Source organism: Mauremys reevesii, linkage group 1, assembly GCF_016161935.1.
Source record: "Mauremys reevesii isolate NIE-2019 linkage group 1, ASM1616193v1, whole genome shotgun sequence".
NCBI classification, from domain to species: Eukaryota; Metazoa; Chordata; order Testudines; family Geoemydidae; genus Mauremys; species Mauremys reevesii.
Genome location: NC_052623.1, coordinates 228,456,057 through 228,466,139, shown reverse-complemented (window position 1 = coordinate 228,466,139; position 10,083 = coordinate 228,456,057). Strand labels below are relative to the sequence as shown.

Sequence of the window (10,083 nt, the reverse complement as noted above, 5' to 3'; positions counted from 1 at the left end):
TATAGGATCAGGACCAGAAAGGGAAAGCACTTTGAAACTGTGATATGTTCCTTTTCCATTTTACGGGTGACATTAACCTTGAATGTCACCCTTGTAAGTACAGGTAATCAATCTAAAGTCAAAGGAAGAAAAAAGAAAAACATACATTAGGCATGTTTTTGAATAACCTTTTCAAGCTTTCTTTAATAAATTAAGCAATGAGTTTTTCTTCTCCCATTCCAAGTTCTATTTTAATTTTAATTCAATGCAGAGATATTCAAAAATAAAGAGAATCTGCATTGTCCAAAGGCAGGCATTACTTGGGAAAAATGACCTTTGATTCCTTATGTTTATATTTAAAACGTTAGTTATGCATTTTATATAATTTGTGCTTCAGCTATATTGTAACAGAAAAAAACACTCTGTACATTCGTTTAATTAAAACAATTGTCTTTTAGTAAAAACTTGAGAATGAAATTTGTCCCTGGTTCATTTGTCTACCCAGTGCAATCTTTAATGAATTATATGTAGCTGATCTGCTAAGAAACGCCTGATCCTTGAAATCTCTTCTTGGGCAAAATTATTGAAACCAACAGTTCTGTTGTCTGAGCAAGGACTACTGGCTTGGGCACCCAGACCCCTATTCTGCAAACAGCTAGCCCAAGCTGTTGGCTGTGTTACCCTGGCTACAGTGCTATTTTTCGACTGCTAGTTTGAGCAGAGTTAGTATGGATACCTTCTATGCAAGCTGGGAAGCACACCTCCCATCTCAAATGTAGACATACCCTACATGCACATGCTTAACTTCACTTACAAGAATAAAGTTAATCCCATGCATGTATGCAGCATTTGTAACGGGTAGTTAATTGCCTTGGATCATATTCATCACTAGTGTAACTTGACTGAAGTCAAAGAGCTTAATTTGCTCATTTACGCCCAGATGAACCAGTTAAGTCAATGGAGTTGCAAAGTCAAACTGGTTGAAGTACTAAGAGAATCAAGTGTGTTGACTTCAGTGGGGTTACCTCACCAATGAATTTGGCCCTTTATTGTAGCATTCCTCTTTCCACCAATTCCAATAAGGAAGGTGACTACAAAGCCTTTTGTTTTCATTCTCTCTTGAATTGATCACCTGTTGTTGTTTAGCACACTGCAAAGATTTCTGGTTAAGATCATACTGATTGCTGATATTTCAGACAACTCTCCCTAAACCACGCTATTGAATTAGGGCCTCTTTCTCTGCTTGGAGAGACAATAAATTGGCCATCAGCCCATTTTCAGTCCTCTCCCACTGGAGGAAACATTTCATTTTAGAGGTCAAGCCATTCACCAAAAGAAATACAGTAGAAAAGAAAATGTAAAAAAGAAAAATACATTTATTGGTAAGAACAGGCAGTTGTTAAGTGCACCTTCAGGCCTACAAAGACATTTCAGCACGTTTAGTGCAAAGGGGTGAGAGTTTTTTTGTCAAACTTGCCAAAAATGCATGCCTATGCTACATGAGGTTAATCCCTGTACTCCATACTTATTTAGTTCCTTTGTAATGAGCTATAAAGGGGTAAGCAACATTCACACTCCCCAAGCCACCCCAAACGCTAATGATTCACCCTATCCCTTGCTAATAAAAGACCCACTGCATGCAGCATTTTTCTCTTTACACATGCAGAATAATCATCCGTCTGGTAGTTAAATGAAGGTGCGGCTACCCAGCTACTGTAGAAACCATGTTGCTAAAGTGAGGCCTCGTCTCTCAGGTGCTACTTTCTGATCATCAGTCCCACAGCACTGAACTGATTATTGCTGTCTTGAACTGAATGCAACATGCAAGTCAGTCTAACCATGGGAAGTTGTATCCTCGACTATGAAAGATCGTGACCACCAGATTTTAATTCTGGTGGGAAGGGTGTGTTGTGGGGGTGTGGGTTGGGAAGGAAGCTTTACCTCATCTATCTGGAGAGTTTAATGCCCTGTTTTATCACATGCTTTGCAGTTCTTTGAGATCCCTCTCTCCTGGATTGGAAAGTGATCATTAATATTAATAGAAGCCACACAGTGAGAAGTCAAGTCTTTCTGTAAACCTGGCATGTTAGACTTGTGCATAACTGCAGAGTTAATTTGTTTTTAGATTACAAGTGCCTGGATATGTAGATGATGGGGATGGGGGTAAGAGGGAGCCTGTACAGTGGGAAATGGCTCAACAGCAGCAGGCCATTTGCTAAGTGCAGAATGAAGATTCTCAACTTTGTCCTTTAAAGAAAGAAAAAAAAATAGGATTAGTGCCTATGTTGGTTAAGATTGAAAGTTGTCATCTTCCAGGGCCTACTGGTCAAGGCTTGCATACTGCAGAAGATTCCTTCTCCCAGCATTGCTGCCATCCATCAGGTCACAGTGGCGATGGATGGGAGATGCTTGAAAGGTCTGCAATGGGATTAAAAATCTATGGGGTTGCTGAGGGAGTTTAGTGAAAGGGTGAGGGAGACAGGGATGTGTGCCTGGCTGGGAAATGGGAAGCCTCTCTCACCTACCTCCTGGGGAATCCAAGGGGAAAGAAAGGTGCAGCCCTCCCATCTGGTTGCCTGCCTGGTCGATGCTGCAGTAAGTGATGGTCCATAGTTCCTCTTGTGTTCTGCCCTTCTGGGGCAGGCTGCCAAAGAGTCATCTCAGGGGAAGGAAAGGCAAAAATGGTGAGGGCAGCACTGTCTCTATAAACAATCTGGGAAACTTTGAGTCTTGCATAAACATGATTGTGACTTATTTGGCAGAGGCAAATGCTGAGCCCCACAGCATCACATTGCCAAGGGAAGAAAGGTGTCCTCGGGCGCTGGTGGTTTTTGCTCTCCTCTTCTCTCTCTGTGTGTGTGTGCTGTGCCTGGAGATAACACAGTACATTCCTGATTGTGTGTTGGTGACTTGCCCCTTCCTTCACTACTTATGATCAGCTCTATTCAAGGAGGCACTTTTAGCGATTCAGTAGATAAAGAATAAAGGCACTAAGCAACTATCTACACCAATCTGTTGAGTCTCTTCAGTGAGTTTTAGGGAGTACAAAAGTCTATAGACCTCAAATAATGACTGCAAAAGAAATCTGCTACTGCGACTTGGATGTATACAATAGATAAGTTTCATTTACATTCTGAGAATGCACCAAAAGGCATTTCACCTACAAAGGATACTAGTTCTTAGGTGTTGCTATACATAACTTGACTTCTTAATTTTCCATATAGTTTTCCCTTTAAGGGATAGGATATGTTCCTTTCCAACAGTGCCTGGACAGAAGCCAACACATTTCCCTGAGCAATGCAGGAAACTCGTCAGGTCTCTCTATTCAGTTCTTTCTGGCCCTCAGTCCAACAAGTGCTTTATTAAGTATTAATTATTATTATTATTACTGAATTCATGCATTAATTAATTCAAGTTACACCTTAGTCATTTCGGCCATAATGCTGAATATTTGAACATGCTTTGATCTCCAAAAGTTATTGTTCCCGTTTGACTAACATACATACTTAAATACAGTACTTTAAATTACTAATCAAATATTTAATAAATTAAGGAGTGCACTTTTGGTGAATGCAAATCAAAAAAGAAAAGAAAAAAAGAAAAGATAAAGAACCTATTTTTAGAAGATTCATTTCAAACAAAAGCTTATCCCCTATTGTCTGAGGTAACATTTCAGGCATGCGATTATAAAGTAAATAGTATCAAATTCAGACATGCTTATATTAAACTCCATTGTGCTATTTTGCAACAAAGGGGCTAAAAGTTTTTGCTTCCAGTCCTGGAGAGGGAAAAAAAAATGTGTGTTTAAACCATCTGCACTTAAGAAAACTTAGCAGCACTGCAGATGTTTTGTCTTTTTTTTTTCCTTATAGAATAGTTCTTCTATGCTAAGGGTGTATACAGCAACAAGACCAGGCTTAAGTGTATTTTTAATAAGGTGCTGCATGAATTTGTAGATCGGAACTACATCATCTTTCACAAAAGAGGGGAAATTCACACTTCAGTATGCTTGCTGCATATTTTTTGCTGAAGTTTTTATCTGATGCACTTTCTTGGATGCATTGTGCAGTTTTGCAGAATATTTTACTGGAATCCATGCATATTTTTATCTCTCTAAAATTGTCTGTTGTGTTTTGTTTAAAATTAAGTTAAACAAGCAACAAGGATGAAAAAAAGAAGTTTAGATTTAGAAGCATATGATTGTTTTTTATCACTAGCCTAGTTTAAATAGTTATCATTTACCAGTTGGAAAATACCCTTTAAGAATAACCGAAAACGTTATCTTTCATGGATCCTGAAATCTTCTTGATCACTGAGCAAAAATTCGCAATGCAACAATGCATTTACGAGGTAAATAAAGCATTCAAAGACTACTAGTAAAGCATCTACAACGTGTGACTGAGTCACTTAAAGTCTTCAAGCTGAGTGTTTTTTTTTGTTTGTTTGTTTTTTACACATCAGTCAGCAGTTTGTTTTTATTAACACAGTTTTGATTGGCTATGGTGCAGTTGCCAGTTCTGAGATTAGCCTCTCTAAAATTGTCTATGCTATTATTCATATCCTCTTCGATTTCCATGTACTCAGATTTGCTGATTGTGGAGGAGCTACGGCGACTCAGATCACTGTGAGATGCTAAATTGGGGGAGCTAACATGGAGTAACTGAGCCTGTTCTTCCCCTTCTGTTTCTCGGTGGTAGAAGTAGTTGAAGTTGGACACGATGACAGGTACGGGCAGGGCAATTGTCAGCACGCCAGCGATGGCACACAAGGAGCCTACAATTTTGCCTCCAATTGTCACAGGGTACATGTCACCATATCCCACAGTGGTCATGGTTACCACAGCCCACCAGAAAGCATCAGGGATGCTTGTGAAATAAGTCACAGGTTCTTCAGCTTCAGCAAAATACACCGCGCTGGAGAACAAGATCACCCCAATGAAAAGAAAGAAGATTAGTAAACCTAACTCTCTCATGCTTGCTTTGAGGGTTTGTCCCAAAATCTGGAGGCCCTTAGAATGTCTGGAGAGTTTGAAGATTCTAAAGACTCTTACCAGTCTGATGACTCTCAGGATAGCCAGAGAGGTGGCCTGCTCCCCCTTTTGGGTACCTTCCTGCTCAGCCATCTCAGTTCCTAAGGTGATGAAGTAGGGGATGATGGCCACTATGTCAATGAAGTTCATGATATTCTTGAAAAACTCGGGCTTGCTGGGACAGGCGAAGAAGCGCACCACTAGCTCAAAGGAAAACCAGATGATACAAAGGGTTTCCACGATAAAGAAAGGGTCGGTAAAAATGCTGGACTTGTAGATCACGGTGGAGTTGTCAATGCGGTGCAGAGTCCCTGTAAAGTCCTTGTCCTCCTTCAGATCTGGCAAAGTTTCTAGGCAGAAGATGACTATGGAGATGAGGATCACCATGACTGAGATTATTGCAATGACCCTGGCTGGCCCAGAGCTCTCTGGGTACTCAAACAGGAGCCATACCTGGCGCTGGTATTCCTTCTCGGGCAAGGGCCTCTCCTCCTCCTTGATGTACCCTTCATCCTCCCGGAATTTCTCCATGGCCTCCTCACCTAGCTCATAAAATTTGATCTCCTCAGAGAACATGTCCAGAGGCACATTGACTGGCCTGCGGAGCCTGCCTCCAGACTGGTAGTAATAGAGGATGGCATCGAAGCTGGGCCGGTTCCGGTCAAAGAAATACTCATTGCGCAATGGGTCAAAATACCGCATGCGCTTTTTGGGGTTCCCCAGCAGTGTGTTGGGGAACTGGGCTAGGGTCTTCAGCTGGGTCTCAAAGCGCAGCCCGGCGATGTTGATCACCACCCGCTCGCAGCACTCATGGTCATCATGGGCGTCTGGCTGGTAGCTATCCTGCGGGTGGCCTGGCAGGACAGAGGTCTCATCCATGTTCTCTCCAGCCATCACAGTCATGGTGGCACAGGGGGTGGGGGAGTCTCAGGGATATAGAGGGACACCTTGGGTGGGTGAGAGGAGTCTGAAATGGAGAGTCCCAAGAGGGGAGAGCCTCAGGGAAGAAGGATGGGGGGTCTGGGATGCAAAGCCTTAGAGGGTGTAAGGCGGGATGGTGGATCCAGAAGAGCTTTAAGTGAGGTGGGGGAGAGACAGAGGATGAGGATCAGGGATGGAAAACCCCAGAAAGGTGAAGGAGAAATAGATGAGGGAAAAGGGGCCTGGGATGGAGAGAATCAGGAAAGGGAGGGATAAGGGGTGGAGAACCTCAGAGGGGAAAGAGGAGAGGGGAGGGAGGCATGAGGGGTCCCCTGTGTGTGTCCCAAGGTAGAAGGGTTTGGGGGGTGTCAATCACACACCCCAGGCTGGGCTCCCCTCCCCAGCCGGTTCCTTTTGCCTTTAACACGGTCCTGCTGCTTTTCTCGCTGACTCGACCATCACTGCTGCTGCCGCCACGGAGTTACCATCAAAATAAATAAATAAAAAGGGGGGCTGGGATGCGATGGCTTGCAATGCCAACACAGCAATTTCCACTGGCCTCCCGCCTCTTGGTTTGGGGGGATAAAGCTCGCTTCGGAGCAGTCGCTGGAGGCTGCAAGGGGAAAGAGGGGGAAAGCAGATAGGTAAAAAACCACAACACACTCAGCTGGGCTGGATGGGGAGAGGGGGGAGAACCCAGCAAGAAGCCTCATGCTTTTCCCATGGCGTTAACACCCCCGTCCCCACACATTCATACACCGGGCATCCTTCCGATGTAAGGCCCTGGTCCAAAGCCTTCTGGAGGCAAGGGAAAGCCTCCCGGTAACTTCAGTGGGTTTGCAGCAGTCTGCCTGCACTTCCCGCGCCTCAACCCCCCTCTTGCAGAAACTTAGCCGCCTCCAGCCAACTTCGTTCCAGGGCTGCGGGTGGATCGCAGCTGCAGCCCCTTTTCTGCAGCCGGTCAATCAACAATAAAAAGGGGGCCAAGGGAGATATCTGGGCTGGGAGGGGTGAGGCAGAAAAGCAGAGCGCGAGGGCTTCCTTACCTGCCCCCCCGGGTCAGCTGGAGGGATGAGGACCTGGAGACCCTGCCGGAATGCGTCAAGTCGCAGCAGCAGCGGCAGCATCCAAAAAGCGCAGCAGCAAACTCACCCTCCTCCTCCGCCTGTGCCCCTGCCGAGATCGCTTTACAAGGCTGCCTGCGAGATGCTGAAATATTCATCTGCCAGCTTCGGCGGCGCTGGGAACCAGGCGGGTGACGATGGGGAGAAGAAGGGGCACCCGCCCAAAAGGATCGCGTGCAAACAAACAGGACGCGGCGAGCGCCTCTCTCGCTCCCCTTCTGCCTGCGCCCTTAAGAGAGCCGGGCAGCAGCAGGGAAGGGGGAAAGCCGCAGCCCTGCAGCTGCGTCCCCGGCGCAGATCTTGGCTCGCCCTGGCTAGAGCCGCAGCGGCAGGAAGGAGCGGGACGCGCGTGGCAGAGGCGAGGCGGCTGCGGAATACAGGCAGAGCAAGGAGCAAACTCGAGCCATTTCTTGACGCTGCAGGATCAGCAGAAACCTGAGAGCTGTGCTGTGCGGTGCTGGGATGGGGTGGTGGGGGGAGGAGGGGAAAGGGGCGATCGCACGTTTCCTCCCCACCGCGCCACTGGAGCAGTCCTGCCCTCCCCCGAGCTCCCGGTGGGGTTTAAACCCACGCACAGCAGCAGCCACCCTGGGTCCGAGCGAGCATTGCAAACGGGCCGGCTTCGACGCAATGCAGGCGGCGGCGCGGGCCAGGCGAGCGGAGCCCCCTGGGCGTGCGGCCCGCGCTCGGCAGCAGCTGGAAGGGCTCCCAGTCTCCCCGCAAGGTGCATCCCCCCCTCCCCTCCAGCCGCAGGAGCAGCGAGGGGCCGGGAAAGCCCCGGACTAGCCGGTTCTTGCGGAGCGCTGGGGGGGATCGGGCCTGGGGGGCGATTGACACTAACCCGAAGCCTGGCTCTTGGGTTAATATTTTTCTCAGGACCTTTTCCACCTCTGACCTAGGGTGCCCTTTGGGGAGAAGGTTCCCCCCCCCCCCGTCCCTTTCCAGTCACATCTTTCAACCCAACCACTCAGATTTGGATCTGCTCCAATACGCTCCTCACCGCCTGCACAGGTAGGTTAGTAGCTCAGCAGCTGACCCTGGCTCTGCCCCGGCTGCCACCGAGCTGGGCAGCAGGACACGCCCGGGGGTCGGGCTCCCCCCGCCCCCGAGGCGCTGAGGCCTTCTCCAGGTGCAGGGCCACCCGGCGCTTGCCCCGAGAAGCGGCTCGGGAGGCGATGCGCCTGCAGTCCGGGCGCCAGCAGCTGCTGCTGAGACAGCTCCCCGGGGGCAACTGCCCAGCGCAGCCAGGTCTGCGGCTGGCGCTTCCGCTGTATCGATCCCCTGCCCCTCCGGAATGCAGCCATTGACTCCAGCCTTTGCAACGGGACCCCCGCTTCCCCCAGCCACGTGCTCGCTAATGGACTGCGCTCCACTTTGCCGGCCCCAGGGGCCTAGCAGTGGTTCCAGTGTAGTGTGGATGTAATTGGGAGGGAAGAGTTAAGCAGCAGCAGCAGCATCTTACAAGGAAATTGCCCTTCATGCTGCTTATCCCACTGAATTGATGAATCACATAACTCAGAGAAGACCTATTATGTCATCTGCTTTTTGCGGGATTGTTCCCTACAGTACAGAATAATGTACATTATATAAAAGCTGGCTGCTCACTTTGTCAAAGCAGGATAGGCGATCAAATACAACCCGGGCTTTTTTCTTTCATTCTTTGTTTTATTGCACAAATGAGTGCAATTTGAAGCACTTGGGGTTAGACAGACCATATCCATGTTTAAGAGGCCTGGCCTCAGTGTTTCACTGCATAAAACATTACATGCAATTAAGGTTGCACTTGGCAGTTTAAAAATGTCTAATCACATGACTCCATGGACCTTTCCTTCCCCTCCCACTTCTGAGGTCTCCTATTTATTTCTCCTGCTTTCTTTGAGAGAGGAAGGGTAATTTTAAAATCTTCTAACAGTTTGTCCTAACTCTACTGCCAATCAGAGCTTGAATGGAGCAATGCTCATCAGCACTAGTTGCAGCAGAAATGCATAGGAATGGATTTGCCACAACATATCAGGTCACTGGACAGAAAAGAATAGTCCAGTATAGTGCCTTTTTCAGTGACGAAAACAGTGATGGTTTGAAGGTAGGGTGAAAAACTCCACAGTTGTCCTGGCCAAGATCTATAAGGAAGAAAATCCTTCTGCTACCCCAAGACCAATCATTTACACCCTGAAAGAGGAGATCTGAGTATCCTGTCTTCCTCCTTAATGATCACTACTCTCTCATTTGCAATTAATTGTTATTTATTTGTATTGCAATATTGCCCAAGAGACCAGCCATGGACCAGGACCCAGTTGTGCTAGGTACCAACACAGAATAAAAAGTCAGTCCCTGCTCCAAAGAGATCAGAAAGTTATTCAGCCTTAAAAACAAACAAAACCCAGCAACTGTATTTGACTCGACATCCTCTTACGGCAATGAATTCCAGTGTCCGACTACATGCTACACAGAGCTGGCTGCAAGATATTCTTAAAATGGTGTATTCAATACATTTGGATATTTTTGCATAAATAAAGCAATAAAAATATTTGGAATACTCACCCTATTCTAATGCTTTATAAAGGTCACTATTTTTTTTTTTACAAGTTCAAAGTGTAGTGGGTAAGGATGGTCTTGTGAATAAGGCACTAGGCTGAAAGTCAGGGTTTAGAATTCAAAACCCTGTTCTGCCACAGGCATCTTGTGTTAGCTTGGCCAAACCACTCAATTTTCCTGCTTCTCATCTGTAAAAGGGGGATAATGGTGCTTTCTTTATCTCAACAGATTAGATTATAAACTGTTAGGGGCAGAGACTGTCTTTTACTATTAGGGCTGAGTGGGAAAAGGTTTTCCTCTCCCGTGAGAATTTTTAAGATTTTTCCCATCCCAAATCAGGCCAAAAAGTAAAAATGTTTTGCAAACCTTCAGATCAATCAAAACATTTTGTTTCAATAATTTCAAAATGTTTTGGTTCAATATTGACCTATTTAGTATAAATTAGGTTATATTTTCAAACAAAGTCATTGCAAATGAAACAGCCCATTTTGACAG

The 10,083-nt window shown here is 46.4% G+C and overlaps 1 protein-coding gene across 2 annotated transcripts; it reads right to left on the bottom strand.

Annotated features, from left to right (window-relative positions):
* Positions 1 to 655: 655 nt before the first annotated feature.
* LOC120396017 (potassium voltage-gated channel subfamily A member 1) lies at positions 656 to 7,092 on the bottom strand. 2 transcript variants are annotated; one of them, XM_039520902.1, is made up of 4 exons: positions 6,976 to 7,092; positions 5,030 to 6,542; positions 2,505 to 2,638; positions 656 to 2,226 (listed from the first exon to the last, which is right to left on the bottom strand). In XM_039520902.1, the coding sequence occupies exons 2-4, from the start codon at positions 5,909 to 5,911 to the stop codon at positions 2,106 to 2,108; spliced, it is 1,137 nt and encodes a 378-aa protein (XP_039376836.1). In that variant the 5' UTR covers positions 5,912 to 6,542; positions 6,976 to 7,092; the 3' UTR covers positions 656 to 2,105. The 2 variants fall into 2 exon arrangements, with proteins under 2 accessions (XP_039376836.1, XP_039376835.1); XM_039520901.1 differs by lacking the exon at positions 656 to 2,226 and having other exon boundaries at positions 2,510 to 6,542.
* Between the last annotated feature and the right edge of the window lie 2,991 nt (positions 7,093 to 10,083).